Source organism: Eurosta solidaginis, chromosome 5, assembly GCF_040869045.1.
Source record: "Eurosta solidaginis isolate ZX-2024a chromosome 5, ASM4086904v1, whole genome shotgun sequence".
In the NCBI taxonomy this organism is placed as follows: Eukaryota; Metazoa; Arthropoda; class Insecta; order Diptera; family Tephritidae; genus Eurosta; species Eurosta solidaginis.
Genome location: NC_090323.1, coordinates 59,163,928 through 59,191,187, shown reverse-complemented (window position 1 = coordinate 59,191,187; position 27,260 = coordinate 59,163,928). Strand labels below are relative to the sequence as shown.

At 35.0% G+C, this 27,260-nt stretch overlaps 3 protein-coding genes across 4 annotated transcripts; 2 read left to right on the top strand and 1 right to left on the bottom strand.

Annotated features, from left to right (window-relative positions):
• Positions 1-1,170: 1,170 nt before the first annotated feature.
• LOC137253377 (dynein intermediate chain 3, ciliary) lies at positions 1,171-7,162 on the top strand. 2 transcript variants are annotated; one of them, XM_067790172.1, is made up of 3 exons: positions 1,171-1,755; positions 1,816-2,757; positions 6,325-7,162. In XM_067790172.1, the coding sequence occupies exons 1-3, from the start codon at positions 1,171-1,173 to the stop codon at positions 6,859-6,861; spliced, it is 2,064 nt and encodes a 687-aa protein (XP_067646273.1). In that variant the 3' UTR covers positions 6,862-7,162. The 2 variants fall into 2 exon arrangements, with proteins under 2 accessions (XP_067646273.1, XP_067646272.1); XM_067790171.1 differs by having other exon boundaries at positions 1,171-2,757.
• hdm (hold'em) lies at positions 6,881-23,503 on the bottom strand. The gene is made up of 3 exons (XM_067790174.1): positions 22,579-23,503; positions 7,452-7,605; positions 6,881-7,379 (listed from the first exon to the last, which is right to left on the bottom strand). The coding sequence occupies exons 1-3, from the start codon at positions 23,474-23,476 to the stop codon at positions 6,992-6,994; spliced, it is 1,440 nt and encodes a 479-aa protein (XP_067646275.1). The 5' UTR covers positions 23,477-23,503; the 3' UTR covers positions 6,881-6,991.
• On the top strand, positions 23,252-27,260 carry Dnai2 (dynein, axonemal, intermediate chain 2). Its single transcript, XM_067790173.1, has 5 exons — positions 23,252-24,787; positions 24,838-25,016; positions 25,078-25,315; positions 26,674-26,893; positions 26,962-27,260. Exons 1-5 carry the CDS (start codon positions 23,717-23,719, stop codon positions 27,009-27,011), a joined length of 1,758 nt encoding a protein of 585 aa, XP_067646274.1. The 5' UTR covers positions 23,252-23,716; the 3' UTR covers positions 27,012-27,260.

The following is a 27,260-nucleotide window of genomic DNA, read 5'->3' as shown; positions in this document are numbered from 1 at the left end:
AATAAATAGTTTTATAAGAATTCGAGTTCAAAATGTTCAATTTAAATTCAGAAAATAATAAAACAACAGAAGAGCGCTTTCCTCATGCGGAAACACATTTAAAAAGGAATCACCACTAACCACTATTATTTTTCGCGTATCAATTTTTTGAGTGCGCCCCATACATTCTGCCAGCTTTTGGTATTTTTTAATATTATTTTCGATTTTTTTTCTTTTAGCATGGAGCTTTGAAATGCTCTCTTTTTCATTTTTTAAACTTATTTTTTATATGGTTTTCGTCGGTTGAAAATGGCGGAATTTAAAAAATAACAAAACAACCGTGATAATCATTTGATTGTCATATGACAGTCAGTAGTGACAACATGATTAAATCGGATAATCTGTTCTCGCATACATACAATTCCGTTGAGAATTATGTATCTGTCTCACATGCATTATGGTATCTGCTGTATGTTCTTTTGTTCTGTACCAGGTGTCCGAAGCCTTCCCAGTTTCAGTCCTTTTTCATGATTATATGCTGTCGTTGGGAAAATGCGGACATGCGTGAGCGAACAAAGGAACATACATAAATTTGAGTATCAATGTTTACGTCATCACAGGATCAGCATTGTCAATTACAAGTGTGAGTGTATTAGTAAAACTATCAGCGTTTCTTGTAGGGTGATTGAATCATGCACCATGGCCACCTTCCACCACCATGGCCACCCATGGTTCAATTATATGGTTGGCTCATCTCATCAGCTGATTTTATTTATTTCATTGCATGGTCGATGGGATTGTCAAAAGGAGATGGCAAACTCAAAACGAAACCAACACATTGGCAACATTTTCTTACACATACAGAAACTGCCAAGTTTAAGTTTCCATTCCATACCATTCGCACCAACACCAATACACAGATTATGACAATTTGAACAGACCTAATTTGTTGGTTTACCATGATGGCCACCTTTCATGATTGAATCATGGCCACCATCTATCATTACATTATGCACATATATACGCATATCTATTTCAAAATTTTGTTCTCTTTATGGAATGTCAGAAATGGAAGTTCAAACAAAATTTTTCCAACTGCCAACCGTTATATATTTTTTTATATAAAAATCGTTATATCTGATTTCGCTCTTGTATTCTATAACATCCAAGTTATCTTCTTGACCTGTGCTAATGTATCATAATCAATATATCTATTCACGCGAGCGTCGTCGCTTTGGGCGACAGCCTTTGCTTAGTGATCGCACACAGCTAATGCTCAGTATACAGCCAAGTCAACGTATTCGACAATCGTACATCTTGCGTAATCCGATGGATCGCACTACACAATTAAGCGATCAAATGGCCTATAGTTGGGTAGAAACAGACAATGTGACCTACGCCGAACACGGTATGTACCATTACGAAGGCGGTTGGCCACGTGAAGTCAACATAAACGATGAAGAATCAACGTTGCGTTACCGCAAGAAGATCGAACGTGAAGATAATTGGGGTGTACAAGTTATGCATTTAATACACACTTCAATGGATGTGACCGCACAAAATAGTGCTGTAAATATTTATCAAGAATTCTTTATTGATCTTCCACCAGAACTGGGTAAAGATATACGTATGCCATTGGAAGCGCGCCAATGTAACATTTTCCATGATTCGCAAAAACCTGTACGTCCGGTCATAGTCATCGACTGGATGCCGAGTGAGCAAAGAAAGTTTTTATCACAACCCACAAATTTTCATAAGGGCCCACCTTTGCAACCAGTCATGGAACCTACAACACATTTCTCAGCATTCGATATAGAAGGTCTACAAGCAAAAGAGACAGATCGAAGTAAACTTGATTTAAATCCAAATGCATTTTATATTTGGAATCAAAGGAATGCCTTGAAACCGGAAGTAATATTTGATTCCACAGAGCCCGTACGTCGTGTACATTTTTGTCCACGCGATGATAACTTTATAGCTGCCGGCTTGCAATCGGGCATGGTTGGTTTATGGGATTCACGCACAGGAGGTAAAGCATTGAAAACGTCACCTTTAGAAGTGGCACATCGTGAAGCCGCAGCAGCATTGTGTTGGGTACATTCCAAATCCAATTCTGAATTTTATAGCGGCTCCTTTGATGGTTCCGTTAAATATTGGGATGGACGCGATCTCGATACGCCCATACAGGAGATTCTAATCGATCCTGAACCAACGGATGATCAGAAACGTGAACGTGCTCATGGTGTCACCGTGTTAGAGTTTGAATATACAATACCAGTGCGTTACATTATTGCCAGCGATCAGGGTTTTGTATTTATTGGTAATCGTAAAGGTATGGTGCCCACCGAAGTGTTACTCTCTAACTATCGTCTTTTCGCGGGTCCTATACGTACCATTGAACGTAATCCGTTTTTTGTTAAAAACTTTCTTATCGCTGCTGATTGGTGTGTTAAAATTTGGGCTGAAGAATGTAAAGGTGCACCCACAACACTATTAATGAAGAAGAAGAATGAAATGTTATGTGGCACCTGGAGTCCCGCACGTTGTTCGTTATTCGTTACGGGCGATGCTCGTGGTGAAGTTGATTTTTGGGATATTCTATTACACCAGCGGAAACCGATTTTTACCTTGAAATTGAGACGTGCCATTAAATACGTAAAATTTCGCCCGGATGGAAAATATTTAGCTGTGGCACTCGAAAATGGTGACGTACAGCTTTTTGAGCTCGATCCTGCTTTGAGGCAAAGTGCTGCAAAGGATAAAACTCTACTAATGGCGGTGAGTAAATAGTCCGATTACGGGAGATTTAGGCAACAGCACTAACCCAAACAACAATACTTTGGACTAACAAGGCAAATAAAAAGCAAAGTCCGATCTAGGCAAACAAAAATCATGCTGTACAAGTCACTTATCGTACTCGTTCTGATATATAGCGCAGTAGCATGAACACTAACAACATCTGTTGAGGCGGTTCTGGGAGTTTTTGAGAGAACAGTTCTTCGGAAGATTTACACGTAGGCTACAGCGAAATATGATGCTCTAGCTAAGAGTTTTTATCGGAACCTCTCTATGAAAGCGGAGGAAGAGGGCAGCCCTCACTCCACTGGAAGAACCAGGTGGATAAAATTTGAATGCCCTTGGTGCTTCCGCTTGGCGCCAGTAAGCTTAGCGAAGAAGCGACGGGCGCGACTTGTTGAGCGGCCAAACCCGTTTAAACAGTTATGCCCGAATTGAGTAAGATTTATTGATATCAAGCCCTTGATAAATATCCAAGTCAATTAAATGAGATATAAGAAATATTTAGTTTTTGTAAAATTAGTTCTCCCTGCTTAATGAGCACCACAGTTCGGAGAATTCCCAATCCTCTAACGGAAGTTGTAAGAAATCGGTAACTAAATTGATTATGCAGCAAAAATGGGAGATAGGTCCGCAAAGCACCGGTTTCGCTATACAGGTTTAATGACCACCTAAAAACTGGTGTTAGCCGAATATAGAGCGGGACAGTTGGTAGCTACACTTTCTCAATAGCGCTTAAGTCTGAGCTATATGAATTTCACTGAATGAACTACTCAAAAACGCATTCAAAAGGTCTGCAAAGGGGGACAGCTGCCATTTTGTAGGACATCACAATGGTTGAAGTTAGAATTAGTTTTGAACTATTGCGATTCGCGGCAGGGTAGCTTCACATCACAATTAAACAGTTCTGTAGGGAGCTAGTGGGTACACTCCGCCAGACCTGTTAAATAATGCTTAACAATTTTAATGATTATTAATTATAATGAGTTTACCTCAGCCAATTGTTTAATGATTAAGTGCCAGTAGGTATGCCCTTTTAATGATTATTAATTAATTATTTTCATAAAAAATTTTAATTAATTAATTAATTATTTTTAATTGCATAATTAATACAAACAATGTTGATTATTTTTAATTATTTTTTCGTTTGTCTTATGGAATGATAAACATAATTATTTGATTGTTTTAATTATTTTTGATTATTTTAATTACATAATTAGTATAATTATTTGATTAATGTCAATTAATTTTGATTGTTTAAATTACATAATTAATACAATTAAATGATTATTTTTGATTAATTTTTATTATTTCTGTGTTTTTCACGCATCGCAATATATTCAACAACGTAAAGAAAATATTACAAGGATATTTATCTCTGAACCTACAGCATAGTAACGTAAAAGAAATACATAGATACATAAGAATAACAAACAAGGGAAAAAGTACATTGTTTTATTAAATACCAACTAATTACACAATATTACACGACATATTGGTTCTATTTTTTTATTATTAGGTACAAGGAAGGGGATTACATATACACAAACAAGTAAAGCTTATATAAGCGTGTTAAAAAAGATTAAGTGCTGTTTGCATTTGCTTTAAATAAAACGAGTTTTTCAAATGAAAAATCCATCAAAGATTAACGCCTTGGAGAATTTATAATGCCTGCGAAATGGAATGGAATTATTTCGATCGCGATGACGTTTGGTTAGTGTTCGTATCGTCGACTTCAAATGAAAGTTTGCCCTGTTGATCATACAAGCATATGGTTGATACAACTCTTTCGTATATAAAATCTTCGAGCAAATCACTGTTTATCTTCTGCAACACCAGTTGACTTTAACATCTGGTGTTAAAACAGAAGCAGATATTGCAATAGTTGCTTCGGGAGCTAAAGAAAAGGAAATATTGAAACGTTGCCTTAACTGCTCTCCTAATTTTTGCGAGCTTAAAAATTTATCGTTTCTTCCACTAAGTTTCTTTAGTTTGTTGCTTAGTGTCATGCGCACTGGAAGCAAATATCCGTACACAACGTTTCCTTCCCCTTGCAAAAAATTAAGAGCTTCTGCTATGGACTGCATTATACAGATATATAATTGTGAATACCCGAATATCAAATTACAGGAAGATTTGCTTGAAGATGATGCGGAGCTTTCGAGCTTGCTTTTTCTTTTGATCCGTTTTGGTAAATAAGTTGGATCACGAACAACGTCGTCCGCAGAGAGATCCGCCATATTTTCTTCTCCAACCATGTTTTCGAGATAATTTTTTTCTGCAATAATTCATAATGTGTAGGCTTATTGAATGGTCAACAAATTTATACAGATATATACTTACGTCTGTGGTGTAATAAGCCAAAATGTACGCTCTCTAATTTGGTTTTTAAAAGTTTTCACAAAAAGCAGCGACACTTGACAATATCAGTAAGAATACATATTTATCTTATATTTCTTGAGTTAGCACAAGTATGTACATACAATACATTTGGTTTCAGCCACTTATTTCTTACTTCAAACATTTTCTTTTTCATGTTAATAATTCAAAATAATCATATAATTAGAAATAATTAGATAATTAAAAATAATTAAGTAATTGGAATTAATCAAATAATTAAATTTAATTATTAGTTTGATTATTTTAATTTTTTGATTACTTTTAATTGTTTGATTATTTTTAATTACTTAATTGTTCTTAATCATATGATTGTCTTTAATTTAAAACAATGCGTACATTTTTTAATTATTTTTGATTATTTTTCTAATGGCAAATAATCAATGGCCAATTATTTTTAATTATTTTTTTAATTAATTAATTATTATGGTGCTGTGGAAAAAATTAATTAATCATTAAAATTAAAAAGGGAAACGAAAAACAGGCCTGCACTCCACATGCAGGACATACATTTGGTATGACTAGCTTTAGTCTAGCTAGATAAAAATCTATTGTAATCATATATATGATTGTAATACCGAGGTCGGTTTAGGGACAAAGTACCGCCCGCTATGATTTTACTGAATTTAAATTGACGGTCCGCTGGTGTTTTCGCGGATCGAGCAAATGTTGTTGTTGTAGCGATAAGTACACTCCCCGAAGGTCTTTGGGAGTGTTATAGATGTTGATGGTCCTTTGCAGATCCGGTACGTTCCGGTAGCAAGCACCACTAAGGTACTAGTGCGACCATCTCGAGAACGATTTTGTATGACCACATGAAACCTCCTAGGCCATACCGCCCACCCACCCCTAGATCCATCAGGAGTTCGGGGTCGCCAGAGCTTCGTCTGTTAATGAAACAGCATTCGCCACCGGTAGGTGATGTTGACAATTGGGTTGGAGAAGCTATATATTGCGCTGGCCACCCCTTGAGAGGGTTGCGCTACACAACCCCTTGAATCAATTTGATATTTAGTAGCATTCATTTCACGCAAGCGTAGGGTAAAATCATCCAATCTATCGGGCTCACGGGAAGAATTTCCACAAAATAAATACAACAACAACTACAATTATTTTGGAGTTTAGTTGAAGTTTTTTGTTAATCATTTTCAGCTCTTCGAGCGTGAACTATCTCGTTGTAAATTATTGGAAGGACGCGTGGAGGAAACTAAATTGAGACGCAAAACATCTATGATGGAAGCTGATGCAAGGAGACAGCGCGAAGCTGCTGCGTCGATGATAGCACATCTGGATCCTGATGATCCCGATCAATTTTTGCAAATAATTGAGAGTGATACAGAATATAAGGATATGTTAAAAATATTCAAGGATATCACCTTTAATATTGATAAGAAACGGCAGGAACGTCAATTTGTTATGGAACGTACTGACTTTGAGAAACTTGAAGGTGAACTGACTGAAGCTGATTTGGAGGGGCTTACACCATCACAGATAGCCACATTACAAGCTGGTGGTAATCTTGGTGGCTCAGCACTCCCGGAAGGAGTTGCAGATGCAGGTGGAACTGGTGGTAAAAGTGGTGATGCTGCAGATGGTGGTGCTGGCGCATCTGATGCTGACCAAAAAGACGCCGCCCCTGGCGATAAACGCATTAAAGTCTTGAAGCGTATGGCGGATAAAGACAAATAACATGTAGGTACTTCGCATGTCCATATGTATGTATATTTTTTTAAGTAAGCCAGCTTTACGGTATATTTCTATTTTGAATACTTACATACAAACATAAATAAATGTATTTCTTTTATACTTGTATCAACTCCTAAAAAACGCACATCTTTGCTGCCAATTCGGGTATTTCCACAGGCTTCATATCCACCACAATTACGCTCATTTGTCGCCTCACAGCATTTGCTTTACGCACAAGCAGCTTCACTTCGAAATGATCCATCAAAAATTTCCATTTATATTTTTCCTTTTCATCATCATTCAAAATGCGATACTCCTGTGGCGTTACGGCGAGTATACGTTCGGCTACAGCACCGCAGAGTCGTGACTCCAATAATGTGCCCGTATGATCGCTAAACTGCATATTGATATTGAAGAAATACTCGAATTTTTCACCATCGTGATTAATCGAAAATGCCAATAGGCATGAAGCTGAATCGCAACTGGTTTGATGACGTGTAAGTAAGGCTTGACAGGATTTGCTGAATAAAGGAAGAGCGCAATAAATTAAAGTAGACTTGGCATGCAGTACGAATTTACTTTTCATATCTTACCATTTGCGGCTAACAACTTGCCCGGTGCCATCGAAATCGAAAAAGGTTAACATGGCGTAGAGAACAGCGGTAAAATGCTCTGCATCATCTTTCAGGTGACCCTCGGCGCGTGCGTACAGCTGCTTTACCGTCATTTGTGTTGTGATTAAATTGGCTGAAATGGTGAACAGCAAAACAATAATAAACAAGTAAAGGTGTCTAAGTTCGGGTGTAACAGAACATTATATACTCAGCGTGAGCTTCAATTGTAGATTTCATTTCAGATAAATTAATTTTCTACATGACAGTGGCGCCACCCGTTAAAAAAAAATGTCTCGCCATATCCTCTTACAATAAAACTTGATAAGTGAAATATCATTGATTTAAAACTATTTTTTGCTAAGTTGTAGCTTATTATTCTAGTCTACGACCCTTTTAAACTTGTTTTATATCTAAGTTGCCGTGGCCTTTAACCGATCCCGTCCATTTTTTATTATAAATATTTTCTGCTATAAGGAAATCATGTGTACACAATTTCATTACGATATGTTAATTTTTCTTCGAGTTATGGCTCCCGAAACACAGAAAATTGCTTAGTCAAAAAAAGGGCGGTGCCACCCCATTTTCAAAAATTTTAGTGTTTTCCAATTTAATGTTATAATTCAATTTAGAAAGAAAAATTCTATTGATACAAAGCTCTTTTTCGCTAAGATATAGCTTATTATTTTCGTCTACGACCCTTTAACCGATCTCGTTCATTTTTTCTAGAAATATTTCCTGCTATGGGGAAAATTTTATTACGATCCGTTAATTTTTCTTCGAGATATGGCTTCCGAAACATAGAAAATTGCTTAATCATAAAAGGGGCGGTGCCACGCCCATTTTTTAAATTTGATGTTTTTCCTATTTACTGTTATAAATACACTTGGGAACGGAAATACCGTTGATATAAAGCTCTTCTTTGCTAAGATATAGCTTATTTTATTCGTCCAGGACCCTTTTAAAAATCTTTTATATAAAAGTGGGCGTGGTCCTTAACCCATTTCGTAAATTTTTCTTCAAAGCATTCCTTATGGCAAAGGCAACCTCTCTGCCGAATTTTGTTACGATAGGTTTAACGATTTTTGATTTATGATTAATAATATTTGTAAAATTGATTTTATCACAAGTGGGCGGTGCCACGCCAATTTTAAAATATTTTTTCAAATTTTTATCGAGAGTTTCAATATCAGTGCACACGTCAAATTTCAACATTCTAGGTGTATTATTTACTAAATAATCAGGTTTTTTGTGTTTTCCAAAATGTTATATATATAAAAAGTGGGCGTGGTTATCATCCGATTTCGCTCATTTTCAATACCAATATATTCTGGGTCCATGTAAGCTCATGTGCCAAATTTGGTGAAGATACTGACGATTTTGATATATGGAAGTCTATATCTATCTCGATTCCTTTGTACCTGTACAACCAACCGTTATCCAATCAAAGTTAATATACTCTGTGTGCACTCTGAGTATAAAAATACATACATACTAGAGTACCCGGCAGACTATGTCCGGCCGAAATTTGGTTTGCTAACATTTAAAATTTGGGCCTCACTTCACCTCTTCACTATCTATCCCATTCTCTTCTACTCTATCGTTCAATTTTCTTATTATTCTTGCCCATCCCTTATTCCATTCTCCATGTTTGATGACTGTTTCTCCTCCATATCTTTCCCCTTTTACATTCTCGATTTTCACTTTATTTTCTCTCCCTCCCCTTCATCACCTTCCTTTTAAATGCTTCTTCTCCATCCCATCTTCACCACGCACTTTCTTAATTTTTATCTCATTTTCCTACATACACTTTCTTTCTTCCCCTCACCCTCCCTTCACTTTCCTCACCACCAATTCCCACTCCCATATCTTATTTTACTTTTTCGAACAAAACATTTCAAACAAATCGCGCCATAAATAAGATTTTTCGGAATAGGTTAGTCCCTGGAAAGAAAGTTTTCCAAATTTTAGGTTTTATGAAGAGGAACCCCTCAGTTATTTTTGGAATGGGGTGATCCCTGGTCCACTTCCAGAAAGAAATGTTTCTCATATAAAGAGCTAGTTGCGGAAGTACCACTATACCAAATTTCAAACAAGTATCACCATACACTATTTTATTTAAAAAAGGTCTGCCCCTGGTCCACTTCTGGGAATGAAAAGTTTCTCAAATAACACCTTTGTCAAAGAGGTACCCAGTTCCGAATTTTCAGCGAATCGCACCATAAATAAGATTTTTTGGAATAGGTCAGCCCTGGCCCACTTTCCGGACCTCATTGTAAATCTGAAGCATTCGCAAAACCTCTTGAACACGCATACAAAATGTCATCAAAATCGGTCCAGTCGTTCATGGTGAGTTCAATCACAAGCACATGTACAGAAGAAATATATACATACACAAAGCCTCAAACTCACTGAGATATGGGTACACGTCGAACGATTAGACCCGGAGTTAGATCCTCGATAACATTTTCAAATATAATAAAGACGTATCTCTAAATTCAGAAAGTTATTAAGCAGCGCAAAGCCTCAAAACCATTAACCTTCGCAGAATCTCGCGACTGCCTAGCCCCAAGTGTATTGGTTTCCCCACGAGGAGCGTTTGCCGACTTTTAACATTTCTGTATTATGACAACAGTCGAACGTGGTAAAATATGGACAGATTTTTCGTTACATACGTGGATGGCGCGATGTCGGTGCCCAAGAACTGCCAAACACCCCCTAATGACAGGGTACTGTGCGAACCGTACCTATTAAATTATATTCACTGTATTTGAACCTTACCGATACCGGGCCATCCCGAGAAACGAACATTATTACCACAGCAATGGCCGCTGGTATGGCTTTTGATACTTGTACACATGTTTAACATTAGACTGCTGAGCTCGCCGCATCGGGTAGGTGGTCATACGACTAAGATTAGCTCAAGCAGTATCCGCGGGTCGCGTTGCCAAGCCGATGCTTAAAAATCTTGGCAATGAGGGATCCATATACCTGGCTCTTGTCTTCAATCTGTCTCTCCCCACTTTCGTCATCCTTGAACAATGGAAAAGGGCGAAAGTGGCGCCGCTACTTAAGCCTCGGAAAGCACCTAACGTAGGAGACTCATGTCATCCGATGTCTCTCCTATCGCCAGTAGCCAAGACACTTGAAGCCGTTCTGCCGCCTTATTTCACTGCAAACCTGCGACTTGCAAACCATCTTTCGAAAATTCCTTAGCACTTCCACCGCCACAAACGCCATCACTACACAAATTAATTGCAGACTGAACCAAGAACCCCACCACAAAACAGTACCCGTAGCAATAGACTTGTCTAAAGCTTTTAACACGGATAATCAAAGCACGTTTCTGCAAGACTTGGAAGGGTCTACTCTTACTTCTAGTCTCAATATGTGGACTACAAATTATCTGTATGGTCGCTAGGCATCGGTATAGTTCAGGAACGTAACTTCAAGAATTAAACAAGGGCGGCTGCAGGGGATGTGCCCTATCCCCACTTTTGTTCAACTGGAAATTTCGAAGCTCCCTACCAAACCAGAAAGAGTTTAGAAGCTCCCTTTCCAACCAGAAAGAGTTACCATTGTGTTCTACTCCGATCACTCTCCCATCTTCGTAATCTTTCCAGTTTTCTCTGAGCTAAGGAAAACACACTGAAAGAAACGGCAGGCCTTTCAAAACACCACGCTTAGAACTGCATCGGGATGTCTTCATATGTCACCTTCATGTTTTACGACGACTCCGAACTGAGAGGCTTTCAGTGGCAGAAACGTACTCGAAGTGCTTGCCAAATCCCTACCGAGGGGCGACCCGGCTTAAAGAAACTTTTTTCTTATTAAAAAACGTGTTACTCAATTTTTCATTATGCTTTGCCCGACGGTTGTACACAGGATTTGTAGGAAAAATTAAAAAGAGCACGATGCAAATTGAAAGAGAAGAGCGGCCTTATGTATATCTCATCAGAAATTATCGCGTTGCATTTATTTATTTATTTTAAGGGTGCTTATGCCTTGACTTCGTTTGTCTCCGAAAAGATGAAAGAAGTGACGAAGCAGTGCCCAAATGCGGTACTAATAGATTGCAACAACCCTCATGGGCAGATGCCGAAATGTGAGCCAGAATCGTACAATGGCGCTAAATTGATGACATGTAGCAATAACGCGACCGTAGAATAGCTGGAGGACTTGTTCCAGATATTCAAAGAAAATGCCCAGGCGCACGACTTAAGGTGGTGTATAGAGCACTCATCCTCACGATACCAAACGCCACGTATGGTAAAGGCGGAGGACGCGCTGAACCTCTTGCAACATTAGAACCCTTATATACTGACACTGGATTGGAAGAAACCGAGAAATATGTTTTAACTTGGGAGAATTTCCCGGACGCGGATATGTATATGCACCTTACAAAGCGAAGTACCAAGAGCAAAAACCGTAATACGTTAAAAGCAGGGCAGGTAGAGAATGACTGCAAGCCTGATAGTAGCGGCAAAAAATCATGGCGTACGCGCAGTGGTGCAGGTATTGGAGGGGTACAAACAGCTAAATTGTGCTGCAAGTTTAAATGGTAAACAACCAACACAGTGAAGTGGCATCGAGCGAGCTCCTCTTAACTCTTGCGGACGGTTCGTTCAATGTGGTGCTGAAAATGGAGTCAACTCTCACCTGGTGGTGGGGTTTTTTAGCTCAGCCCGTGCGGGTTCGGCGTTTATTACGTGTGCAGTGTTACAGCTGCAGTCATGATAATAAAACATCTTTGTTCGGGTATGCTACTTAAATTGAGCACTAAGCATTATAGCGGGTAAAAGAACAGTCCTTCATCCTGGTGTCGTACAACATGGCTCGCAATAGGGAAGTCAACTGAAAAGACTGCGAGGGAACGATATAAACGATAGAGGTGAGTTTTTGAATAAGATGAGTAGTCTGAATAAGATAGTAGGGGTAGTATTCCCACATATGTTGGGCCAACGTCAAATAAATACACAGCAACAGAAATCCGAGATATTCAGCCCAATTCTAAACAAAAATTCCGTGCGAGGTTTTCCCTTCTGCCGTTCCTCGTATCTATATATATATAAAATGAAATGATGTTCGTTCCTGTCCATGTTTTGGGGCCGATACAAGGCCAATTTTATTCGTCCTCTTTTCATATTATAGGGATCAAATAGAGGAAGGTTTTTAGCACAAAAAAAATTTTAAGAATTTCTAGGGTCTTGAGATATAGGTCAAAATGTGGACCCGGATAACCCTACGATGTGTTTATATAACATGGGTATCAAATGGAAGCTTCTGATGAGTACTTTAATATGGGGTACTTTTCGTACCCCTATGTGACAAGGGTCTCGAGATATAGGCCAAAGTGTGGACCCGGGTACCCCAATAATGTGTTTATATAATATGGATATCAAATGAAAGCTGTTGATGAGTGCTTTAGTACATGATAATTTTTCGTACCCCTGGGTGTCTAGGGTCTCGAGATATAGGCCAAAACGTGGACCCAGATAACCCCTAGAATGTGTTTATACAATATGGATGTCAAATCAAAGCTGTTGATGAGTTCTTTAGCAGAGGGCAATTTTCATACATCTGGGTGACTAGGGTCTCGAGATATTGCCAAAAATATTATCGGTATCGATATCGAGATCGTTATCGCTATCGAAATCGATATCAAAATCGTTGTCGACATTATTACCCGTACCCATCCATACCCTACATTTTACATTTTACATCTTACATTTAACATCTTACATTTCACATCTTACATCTTACATCTTACATCTGACATCATACATCTTACATCCTATATCTTACGCCCCCCATATCATATCAATACCATCCTCCATATACATACCCATACCCACCCATACCTTACATCGTACATCTTACATCTTACGTCTTACACCTTACACTTACATTTTACATATCACATTCAAAATTCCCCCATACAGTGAGCAAATATGTTTACACATCAAAAATATTCACATATGATAATAATCTCACAAATGTGATTTTTTTTAATTCAGGCGCAGAAAAGAAAAAAAAAGTTAGCGCTATGAATTATTATTCATATCGATTAATGATTCGTGAAAATGAAGAATCTCACATTATTAAATGCAGAAGATTAGTCCACCAATTTGTCGTGGATATGTATGCAAAAATTTTGACCGAGCGCTTAAACTATATCAAATTCAACCAGACTAAGTTACGCCTCGCCTTCGCTATGACAATTAATAAGGCGCAAGGACAGTCGCTACAAATGTGCGGTATTAATTTAGAATACACAATTTTTTCTCATGGACAATTGTATGTAGCTTGCTCACGAGTAGGCAAACCATCGTCATTATTCATTTACGCGAAAGATGGAAAAACCCAAAACGTTGTCTACCAAGTGTTACAATAAAGTTCGAATGAAATTGTAGTTATCAAAGAATTTGCTTTGTTTCGTATTAATTTTTTTCTCTTTCAGCAAATCATTGAACTTATCGCCCAGCGAAGCGGGCGAGGGCACGTTAGTTCTAAATAAAAATTCCTTGTGAGTTTTTTTACTTTTCCCTTTCCTCCTATTCTGAACGATGTTCGAAAAAGCGGAAACCGGTTATGGGAGAAAAGTAGGTATTATGAATGTGAGTGAGAGGGAGATTTCTCTGTCATTTCTTAGGAGCTTTTTCACTTTGGAGAAACTTTTTCTTATTAAAAAACGTGTTACTCAATTTTTCATGTTGCTTTGCCCGACGGTTGTACACAGGATTTGTAGGAAAAATTAAAAAGAGCACGCTGCAAATTGAAAGAGAAAAGCGGCCTTATGTATATCTCATCAGAAATTATCGCGTTGCATTTATTTATTTATTTTAAGGGTGCTTATGCCTTGACTTCGTTAGTCTCCGAAAAGATGAACGAAGTGACGAAGCAGTGCCCAAATGCGGTACTAATATATTTCAACAACCCTCATGGGCAGATGCCGAAATGTGAGCCAGAATCGTACAATGGCGCTAAATTGATGACATGTAGCAATAACGCGACCGTAGAATGGCTGAAGGACTTGTTCCAGATCTTCAAAGAAAAAGCCCAGGCGCACGACTTAAGGTGGTGTATAGAGCACTCATCCTCACGATACCAAACGCCACGTATGGTAAAGGCGGAGGATGCGCTGAACCTCTTGCAACATTAGAACCCATATATACTGACACTGGATTGGAAGAAACCGCGAAATATGTATTAACTTGGGAGAATTTCCTGGACGCGGATATGTATATGCGCCTTACAAAGCAAAGTACCAAGAGCAACAACCATAATACTGTAACGAATGTTAGCAGCACTAAGCGATGCTATCGTCTCTAAGCCGATGCTAAGCAGTGACGTGAATTCACATCCATAGATCAATCATTATGTATCTACATAAACGAAACAATAATTGCGTCTACACATATGTACCATGTACGTATACGAGCAGCGGAGAGTCAATGCACAAACGCATGCATATATCTGAGATACTCCTATAAGTATGCAATGAGAAAAACTATAAAATTGTGCAATTGTAGTTACAGCTGAGAAGTTTGAGAGCTGCTGGACTAGTAGATTCTGGAAGCGCCTAGAAGATGCGAAGGTTGAAATCAAAGAGTATAAAAGGCGGCAATTGTGGAGACGCTGGAATTCAGTTTGATTTGAGTTGTCAAGCAGTTTCGACTAAGAAGCTATCTAGCGAGCAAGAGCAGTATTATTTTGAATAGAAGAGTTTCATTTGAGCTATCAATCAGTTTGGTTATTAAGCAAGCTATTCGTTGCACAGTTTGAGTGTAAACAACCAACACAGTGAATTGGCTGTAGGGTCTTTATTAAGTTGTTTATTTTATTTATATTAATACTTTTACTCGTTTCTTACTTGTGATTTTTCAATTGTTTTAAAATAATAAGTTACCTTTTTTTAAATGAAAATTTTTGAAGTTATCAAAATAAGAAAATTTTGGAGTTTATAAAATTTTGTTAAACAAACTGATTTTTAAATAATTAAATAAAAATATTTATATTAAAATAGTTTATTTTAAATACTAGCTACATATATATGGCTATCCTTCCATCGAACCAAAGGAATTGTATAAAAACTATCCTCGAACCTTTTAGTGTACTGCGTATTTTCATTAATATATTTAAAACTTGTGTGCGATAACAATGCATCCATCTTATACTACAAGTTGATTGCTCGCTGTTCGTCATATTTAAATACCCTATAAACTATAAATGACGATCTTCGAACCTTTTAATATAGTACGTAACTAATGAACATGTACCAATGGCGAACAAAAGTGAATATATAAAATACCAAGCAAAATAGTAGGGGGACTCATGATAGCATATAAACTTATAAGGTGTAAAATTATATCCATTTACACACTCGGTTATATGAACGCACCTAGTAATACTCTTGATAAACTTGATTGTTTTTCAACTGTATTATTTCCAAAAAATTTTTTTTGATTGTTATACAAATTAAAAAATACCAAGATTAAGTGAAAAATCAAAACTAAAAGGCCTTTACTTGCTGATGTTGGAGATTTTTGATGAAAATTCCATCTGTAATGTCTGCAAGGTTGCATTCCTTTCAGTTTACCGCGTTTACACAATGAAATGTGCGCGTAAATTTATACAAATTGTGTAAATGATTTTTCATACAAAATTTGACAGCTCGTGCGTAAACTAGATAAATTTATACGTTTACACACTTTATAAGGCATTTATACGGTTACATGAGTCCCCCTAGTGTAAAATGTAAAAATAAATCGACGTCCAAGCAACTCATTCGTTACAACAAAACAAAACTAAGCAGACATTTTAAACTTTTTATCTAACAATTAAATATATTGTTATTTACAACATTTAATACAATATGCTGTTTAAGTTAGTTCAGTTATGAGAAGCAGAAATCACCGGTCCTAAATAATTTAATTAAATAAATATTAAATCAATTATCTTCCAATTGAAACAAATGAAAATTAAAGTGTATAGTCCATTTGAAAAATATTTGCCAAAATTAATTCATCTATACATGGGAACAAACTAACCTATCCTGATTTACTGCAAAAATAAGAGTTAATACATATTAAACAGTTTCAAAGGTCTCATCTTCAAGTAATATTACGTCACTCTCAAGTACTTCCTACCTATAAACGACTCTTTTATTCGTTTATTTATTATTTTTATTGCTGTTACAACATATGCTTCCTTTTGTTTTTATTAATTAATTACGCATAATATCGACGTCTAATTTTGATCTAAATGCGGATGATCTCATACAGCAGTTCTTTGAACGAAAATTACAATGAACTTTTTATAAATGAAAGCCATTGCAATACCAACAATTTAAATATAAATAATTTATAAATATCACTGTATGTAAGTACGAATATAAATATATATTGTTATATGAATAAAAATTTTTAATCAAAATTAAATAATATTAAATTTATATATATATATATATATATATATATATATTTATATTTATTTATAAACAAATTATTTTAATTTATTATAAAATTTTATTATTTTTTTTTTGTTTTGTTTTTAACTTTACTTCACGTTAAGTATTAGTTTTTCTCTTGTTAACTTCCTTTCCAGGGAACAATTGCATTTTTAGATTTTAATGGTTTTACGTTCACCAATTAAAACTCGTTCTTTTACATCTTCAGAGAATTTAAATAATAACTCGAATAACGCAATGTCTTTAAATCAAACACAAAATACAAACATTAATACTACTCCAGACACACATTCAGACAATTCTACACAAGGAGATAGCTTTAGATTCCATTCAAATAAATCCCTTAAATTACCTCAATTTTGGTCAGATTGTCCTGAAACATGGTTTTTACTTATTGAAGGACAATTTGAAATAAATAACATTATTGATGATAATATCAAATTTCAAAATGTTCTTATTTCACTTCAACAAGAAACAATATCCAAAATTGTTGATGTTATCAATCCTCCTCCCTCTATTAATAAATATGATACAATTAAAAAAATTCTTTGTGAAAGATTTTCTCTAAGTGAAGAAAAAAGACTTGAAAAATTATTTTCAAATACTGAATTGGGAGATCGATCTCCATCTGAACTTTTTAGATATATGAAATCACTAACAAGTTCATCATTTATTTTTAGTCAGGACTTACTTTTCAAATTATGGATCAGAAAATTACCACAAGATATTCAAATACATTTAACTTCAAGTAATATTAAAAATATTACTGATATAATTTCACTTGCAGATAAACTTTTTGATTTAATTAATAAACCACATTCTTCTAAAATTTCTTCAATAGCTAGTATTGAAAACAATGTTCGTACATAATGTGTAAAAAATTTAACTGATTTAACTACTACAGTTTTTCAAAATTTAAATCAAATTACTACCGATATCAATGAATTAAAAATTCGATCTAGATCAAGAGAAAGAAATCAATCTAACTTCAGAAATTTTTCTAGATCTAGAAGTTTTAATAATGATAATAATATATGTTGGTATCATCGAAAATTTAAACATAATGCTTACAAATGTATTAAACCCTGTAATTTCAATGTAAATAAAAATAATCTAAATTCAAAATCAAATTCTTTAAACTAAAAAAATCCGTTATGACTGTGGGTAATAATGGAGTTAATAATCAATCGTCCCACCGTCTATTCATATTTGATAAATTCAATAAATTAAATTTTTTAATTGATACAGGTGCTATAGTTTCAGTTATTCCTTCTTCAAAATTTAAAACTTATAAACGTTTTTCTGACCTTAAACTTTCGGCAGCTAATGGATCTAGCATAGAAACTGTTGGAACAAAACTTTTAAAAATTGATTTAGGCCTTAGAAGAGATTTTGAATTCCCTTTCATTCTTGCAGATATTTCTACTCCCATTATCGGTGCAAATTTTTTAGAAATAGATATTAAAAATAAAGAAATTACAGATTTGAAAACAAAATTAAAAGTTTCTGGATCTTCTGGTTTTTGCGATATATTTTTCCTTAAGATTCCTATTTCAGAAAATAAATTTACAAATATTTTAAATGAATTTCCTCTTATTACGTGTGAACCTAATTATACTGAAAAAGTACAACACAAAACAGTTCACCGAATAGAAATAAAAGGAGTATCTCCTTTTTCTAAACCTCGTCGCGTAGATCCTATTAAATTAAAAATAGCAAAAACTGAATTTGAATCTTTAGTCAAAACTGGTATATGTAGACCTTCTAACTCTCACATCGCTTCTCCACTCGATCTGACGAGCATATTAGTAGCTAGTAACAATGAGGAAGAACATATAGAACATTTAAAAACAGTTTTTAAAAGACTTGAGAAATATAATTTAAATATTAAACCTACAAAATGTATTTTCGGAGTTTAAAAATTAGACTTTCTAAGTTATGAAATTTCTAGTGAAGGAATCAGGCCTTTTTTTGAACGAGTTGAAATAATTTCTAATTTTGAAAAACCTCTCTCAATTAATAAATTACAAAAATTTTTAGGTATGGTGAATTATTACCATAGATATATTAAAATGTTAGCAAAAGAACTTAGTCCACTACATGAAATGCTAAATGTTGCTATCAAAAATAAACTTAAAGAATTTAATTGGACAGAAAAAACTATTTCAGCTTTTGAAAATGTTAAGAAACTTTTTACACAAAAAACACTACTCACTCACTTTGATAAAAATGGTCAACTATCACTTGCTGTAGATGCATCAAATGTTGCAATTGGAGCAGTTCTACAACAAATAAGTAACAACTCCTTAGAACCACTTGCATATTTTTCAAGAAAATTAACTCAAACTGAAATAAATTATTCTACTTTTGATAGAGAACTTCTAGCAATATACAACTCTATTAAACACTTTAGACATTTTCTTGAAGGAAGAACATTTACTATATACACTGATCATAAACCTTTAACACATGTTTTAAATTCAAAAACAGACAGATCACCTCGTCAAACTCGTCATCTTGAATACATTGCACAATTCACCAATGACATTCAATACATTTCTGGCAAAAATAATACAGTAGCTGATACTCTCTCACGGATTCCAGATATTAATACAATTTTAACAAAAGATATTAATTTTCAAACATTATATGATGAACAACAAAAAGATAAAATTCTTAAAAAATTAATTTCAGATCTTAGTTCCAAAAATAATTTAAAAGAAATTAATATTCCTCTTCTAAATCTCAATATTTGGTGTGACATTACTCAAAAACCTTTTAGACCATATGTTCCTAATTCAATGAGAAAAATTATATTTGACAAAATTCATTGTTTATCTCACCCAAGTGTTCGAACAACTAGACGTCTCATACAATCTAAATATTTTTGGCCAGAAATGCGTAAGGAAATTAATAATTGGGCTATTAGTTGTATCAATTGTCAAAAATGTAAAATTTTTAAATATACGAAAAGTCCTATTCAAAAAATTGATATTCCTTCAGGACGATTTGAACATATACATATGGATCTAGTTGGTCCACTACCTATATCTAAAGAAAATCGGTATATATTGACTATTATCGATAGACATACACCTTGGCCAGAAGCATATCCATTAAAAGATATTTCAGCAAAAACAGTATCAACTACATTTGTTCAAAATTATGTTCCTCGTTTCGGTATTCCACTCAAAATTACAGTAGATCAAGGTTCACAATTTACATCTAAATTATTCACTGAATTAACTGTTTTATTAGGGGCTAATAAAATTCACACTTCTCCATATCACCCACAGTCAAATGGAATGATTGAAAGATTTCATAGAACTTTAAAAACTGCAATTACAGCTTCGGACGACTCCACACATTGGTCAGAGATTTTACCTTGGATACTTTTAGGTTTACGAACTTCTATTAAAGAAAATTTGAAATGCTCTTCCGCTGAACTTGTATATGGACAAACAATTAGACTTCCTGGTGAATTAGTTGTTTCTAATTATAATAATGAAATTGATAACACAAATGAAACTCTTACTAAACTTAGAAAACATTTCTCAATTGTTCGATCAAAAATAACTCATCATATCAAAGAAAATGATTTTATTCCCAAAAATTTAGACACTTGTGAATACGTATTTCTTAAAGTTATTCATAAGTCTAATTTACAACCACCTTACGAGGGACCATTTAAAGTTATTTCCAGACAAAATAAAACATTCAAAATTCAACATGGTAATACTATTAAAACTTTCCATAGATTTACTTAAACCTGCACATACAATTATGACTAATACACGAAACAAAAATACACTACACTCCACAAAAAAAATTTCATTTAACATTAATTAATATTTAATTTTATTGATTGTTTCACTGGAGGGGGAGTAAATGTAGGGTCTTTATTAAGTTGTTTATTTTATTTATATTAATACTTTTACCCGTTTCTTACTTGTGATTTTTCAATTGTTTTAAAATAATTAAGTTACCTTTTTTTAAATGAAAATTTTTGAAGTTATCAAAATAAGAAAATTTTGGAGTTTATAAAATTTTGTTAAACAAACTGACTTTTAAATAATTAAATGAAAATATTTATATTAAAATAGTTTATTTTAAATACTAGCTATAGTGGCATCGAGCGAGCTCCTCTTAACTCTCGCGGACGGTTCGTTCAATGTGGCGCTGAAAATAGAGTCAAGGCTCTCACCTGGTGGTAGGGTTTTTTAGCTCAGCGCGTGCGGGATCGGCGTTTATTACGCGTGCAGTGTTACAGCTGCAGTCATGATAATAAAAAATCTATGTTCAGGTATGCTACTTAAATTGAGCACTAAGCATTATAGCGGGTAAAAGAACAGTCCTTCATCCTGGTGTCGTACAACATGGCTCGCAATAGGGAAGTCAACTAATAAGACTGCGAGGGAACGATGTAAACGATAGAGGTGAGTATTTATTTTGTTATATACTCGAGAGTAGTCTGAATTAGATAGTAGGGGTAGTGTTCCCACATATGTTGGGCCAACGTCAAATAAATACACAGCAACAGAAATCCGAGATATTCAGCCCAATTCTAAACAAAAATTCCGTGCGATTTTTTCCTTCTGTCATTCCTCGTATTCTAAATAAAAATTCCGAGTTGTTTCACTTCTCCCTTTCCTCCTATTCTGAACGATGTTCGAAAAAGCGGAAACCGGTTATGGGAGAAAAGTAGGTATTATGAATGTGAGTGAGAGGGAGATTTCTCTGTAATTTCTTAGGAGTTTTTTCACTTGTTAAATTAAAGGGAATGCATCAAAATAATCAAAGGAATTGGTTCTTTTAAGAAAGAACACTTTTTTTGTATAAATGTGTGCTAAAGTATGTACATTCTATCACAATATTCTTTATTTTAAGTCGAAAAGTATGTCATAAGCAACGGAAGAGCTCTTGGTATATTTGGTGCAGCCATGCAGAAATTGCGCAAGGATTTTTTAAGGCTTTAATAGATTTTGGAGTCATAAGCCACCTTTTCATAGGCCTGATCACATATGACGAAAGACGAATTCAACTCGACTTGGCCACCACAAAATTGCTTTGCTGAATGGAAGCAGTTAACTCCGGCGGATTTGTGTTCCTCTGTTGATGCTGCTGTGGCAGCAATTCATTCCTCATTTCAGTGAATACCACATGAAATGCAACACTGTGCATTGTACATATTTATTTCTTAATTTCAAACAAATTTGCAACAATAAACTTTTAAATTTTTTAAACAAAATAAGAAATGCGCAACGAACTTTCAATTGACAAAGCAGCTGACTTCGAAAATTCGAAATTCCTGTTCCCCAATTATTGTTCTCCCTAGGAGAAATGTATTGAAGGAATTTTTCCGCGGGAATAAAAAAAAATCCGCGAGAACAAAATTCCGAGGGAATATTTAGAATACGGCTGATTACGTTTTTAAATTCATACCTACGTACCATTACTTCAATGCTGTCAAAATTTGGAATTGAGAATGTAATGTGCCTTGATTGTAAACTTAAAGACCCTTTCCTGAAAAACTAGCTATCGACTAACGACAGAAAAATTGATGGTTTTACAAAAATGAAACTATTGATACTATGGATAGTTTTGCAGCTCTACTTTGTTGTTGTTCAAATTTTATCTTACCATCTTGCATGTTATTCATCGTAAATGCTAACGAATCCCATGATTTATTTGCCGTAGTTTCAGCAAACTGCATGATCGCATCCACCTCTGGACCTATTGGATTTTCATAAGCCAATGTGCGCCCCGTAAATGACAAAATTATGGACTTGTAAAACTCGGAATATCCAAGCTTAACTTCTATTAAATGTATAACAGTACGCATTGCCTCCCAGTAATGCTGTGCGCGGTGTATCCAATCTGGTTGCCAAATTGTGAGCACAATTCCATCAGCATAACTACTATCGATAACAATTAACTCTAGACAGCTAAGAGATTCGCCATTACGTTTACTGCGCAATTCCTTAACAGGACGTTGAGCAGCCACTAAAACCAATAGATCCACAAATTGTTCTTTTTTATTATTCTCTGAGCTTATACTGCGCACATCTTGCAATTTCAATGAACTACACAAAGGTTTATGTGATACGCGACGTAGATTATGTAATTCACAAAAGGCATCCATATCACGATAGTGGTGTTTATCCAATCGCCCTTGCCCTTCATTCAACACCAATGAAAATGGCACTGTGGGCAAGGGTTGAAAACGCGAATAATTTCCGAAGCTTGATTGATCATGCACCAAAGTAGGAACAATGCTAGGCGCAATAATATCGATTATGTCGTAAATCTTCACTTGGCTATTGTAGCTAGAAACTTGTTCTTTGGTACCCCAAACTTTACAATTTATTATGTGCCGCTTTGAGTCGCGTAGCGTAAAACTCATAACGCTGCGATATTCGTTGGACTCACGCGAAAGAAAATGATTTGGTGTAGTTTTAGTCAGTACTATGGCTGTAATTAAGGCATTTGTAATTTCTGCGGTGAGTTCAGATATTTTTTTAGGTAAAGCGCCGGCCATTATCGGGAAAAAAACTTCACAAAAGCACTTGCCTAATTATCACTGAATAACTAACGGATACGGAAAAAGTACGTATTAGCCGTTAGCAACAGATTAGTGCAGCCAGGTTTGCTATAGTGCAGCATGTTGCCAAGCTGCAAATTTTGATATCGATTTATTAATTTCTAATGCTATAGTGATAATACTGTTGGTAACACCGAAATATAAACACTTGTGGAAATAAAAGAACATTATAAAAAAATGGAGTATATATTCAAGAAAGAACGGCGTACATTTGGCGGCCATGTTACTTTCAGCGACAAAGATGAAATTCTTTTTTCCGAAAACTCATCACAAGAAATCGCCAAGAGCTATATACTCAAAAATCCAGTAGATCGTGCAACACATTTCAGCCGTCAAATGGCGCTTAGTGAAGCCAATACTGAACGCGCCACGTATAAGCATGTAGGCATTACACATAATGAAGGTGGCTGGCCAAAGGATATAAATATGTCCGATTCCGAGCAAACGGTGCGTTATAAACGTAAAATTGAAAAAGAAGAAAATTATATAACACAAGTAAAGAATCTCACTAAACCAATGGAACATTATATACATCAAAATAATGCTGTTAATATTTATGAAAATTATTTTGAAGATCTGGAACCTGCACCCTTGCCTGAACCATGTCGTTCACGTACGGTTAATGTTTATCGTGACCCTAATCCCATTAAGGTGCCTGTTACACACCTTTCTTGGTCACCGGATGGTGGCATAAAAATGGCCGTTAGTCACTGTGATATGAAATTTCAGGGTGATAAAACAGGTCAACGTTTCAATTCGTATATTTGGGAAATAGAAAACCCTAATGAGCCTTTTCTCACACTCGAGCCAAAAGTTGGATGTGTGTGTTTAGAATATAATCAAAAAGATCCTACAAGTTTGGTAAGTGGTATGTATAACGGCCAAGTGGCCGCATGGGATACCCGGCATGGTAAATATCCCGTTATGATAACTGAACGTGAAATATGCCATCGTGATCCGGTAAACTCAATCAAGTGGAACAATTCTAAGAGTGGTACGGAATTCTTCTCAGGTGGTTCAGATGGGCAAGTGCTGTGGTGGGATACGCGAAAATTAAGTGAACCTCTGGATAAGCTATTAATGGATCCAGTTCGTACCGATGAACAAGATTTGAGTAGATATTTTGGAGTTTCTGTGTTAGAGTACGAAACTACTATACCAACACGTTTTATGGCTGGCACCGAAATGGGTATGTTGTTCTCGTGCAATCGCAAGGGTAAAACGCCGATGGAAAAAATACAAATAAGGGTACTAACTCTTAATAGCAGGAGTTCTTTTCTGATGCTTTATATTTTTAGATGATGTGTCATTCGGGTCCAATCTACGCTATAACACGAAATCCTGCTTTCGTGAAGAACTTTTTAACCGTAGGAGATTGGTGTGCACGCATATGGTCTGAAGATTGTCGTGAGAGCTCCATAATGTGGACCAATAATAGTGATGCCATGTTGACGGATGGCGCTTGGAGTTATACTAAGTAGAATGATTTAAAGACTATTTTACCCAGTGACAACATCTCAATTATTAATCCTTTACAGAGTATCACAATTCTTTATTACTCGTATGGATGGTGTCCTGGATACATGGGATTTATTGCAACAACAAAATCAGCCAGTGCTAACTGTTAAAGTATGCGATGAACCACTTCACTGCGTGCGCACAAATGAAAATGGTAAATTCGTTAGCTGTGGCAGTGAACTAGGCGCTACTTTCCTTATTGAAGTATCAGATAATATGGTAATGTCAGCAAAGAATGATAAAGCTTTACTTACAGCGGTGAGTACATTATTTCAAATACATTAAGTTGAAATAATCGAAATAGGTTTGAGTGATAGCCCATTATAAAATATTTCCCAAAGCTGCAACTAACTTACGTACCTAATTAACTTTTATCTATGAATACCCCACGCATAACCGATATTTTTATATTTTAATCTTGATTAATTGGAAATAGTTCTTAAGCTTTTGATCACATGGAGGTTTTCGTTTATATATGAGGTGTTCCTTCCCATTTCGACCAAATTTGAACCCGACCCCTTTAGAATTGGCTGAAAGTTTTTCTTCTTTTTCTAGCTTACGAAAGACGTTTTTCAGAATTTTTTCAAATTTATTCATCCAACTCAAAAAAAGTTATGAATTTTTAAAAAAACACCGTTTTTGTTTTCAAAATGTTACAACTTTTTCAAAAATTGACCGTTTGGGATCTTTTTTTTTATATTTGTTTTTAAATCTACTTTTCGGAAAAAATACAAAAAAATTTTTAAAGTTTTTTTTTTTAATTTTTCAGTTTTTCGAGATTTTTCGAATTTCGCCATTTTTTTTTCTCATAAAAAACTTCAATCAATTCTGCAATCATCCCCACTAATCCCGGAGTGGGCCAATTTTTTTTTATTTAATTGAAAAAAAAAATATAAAAAAAAAATTTTTTTATCAATTTTATTTATATAACCAAAAAATGTAAGAAAATGATTTTTAAGTATTCTTTTCTTTATATATTATGGTAATCTACGATTAAAATGACTCGCTTTCGCTGTCCAGTAACCGCATTAGGCCGGTATACACATACACTCGTATTCAATACTTATATACGTTACTTAAAAATCATTTTCTTACATTTTTTTGTTATATAAATAAAATTGATAAAACAAATTTTTATTTTTGAAAATTTTTTTTTTCAATTAAAAAAATTTAAAAAAAATCGGCCCACTCCGGGATTAGTGGGGATGATTGCAGAATTGATTGAAGTTTTTTATGAGAAAAAAAATGGCGAAATTCGAAAAATCTCGAAAAACTGAAAAATTAAAAAAAAACTTTAAACATTTTTTTTGTATTTTTTCCGAAAAGTACATTTAAAAACAAATTAAAAAAAAAAAGATCCCAAACGGTCAATTTTTGAAAAAGTTATAGCATTTTGAAAACAAAAACGGTGTTTTTTTGTTAAATTCATAACTTTTTTTGAGTGGAATGAAAAAATTTGGAAAAATTCTGAAAAACGTCTTTCGTAAGCTAGAAAAAGAATAAAAACATTCAGCCAATTCTAAATTAAAAATTGGTCGAAATGGGATGGAATACCCCATATGTATGTAGCTTTACAAAAAATATACTTACATTTGTATATACATGTTAACTTCTAGATGTTTGAACGTGAAAATAGACGAGAAAAAATATTGGAAGCGAAATCTCGTGAAATCAAATTAAAGGTGAAGTCTAATCAGGGCCAGGATCAAGGAGATTTAACAATGCTCAATGGCCGCATAAATTTTGCACCATTTAAAGACGCATGTGAACAGGCGGCTGCAGAATATTTTGCTGCTGTAGAACAGGAACGGCTGAGACGCATCCATGGTAACAAGCGTATGTAACCAATTTTAGATTTTAATTTGTATAGTAAGAAATTTATTAAATTTTTTTTTGTTTGACAGAGGATGCGGAAGAGGCTGAAGTATGTGAAATCGATAGTGCAAGGACGTAAAACTCGGAAAACAAATTACGGAATCGAAAGTTCGATAAAACTATCATGATTATCTGATCTAAGTACACATCGTACGATTTGTTTCTTACAGTTCTAGTACGCATTTTGAGTTCTTGCATTCAATTAATTAATTAAGGCTCAATTGCTGAATTTAAATAGAGCGCTTCATCCAGTACATCACATTGACAAATGATTTCAATGCATACTTTAGGTGCGGTCTATAGTGAGGTTGTGGACATGAAGCGCGGC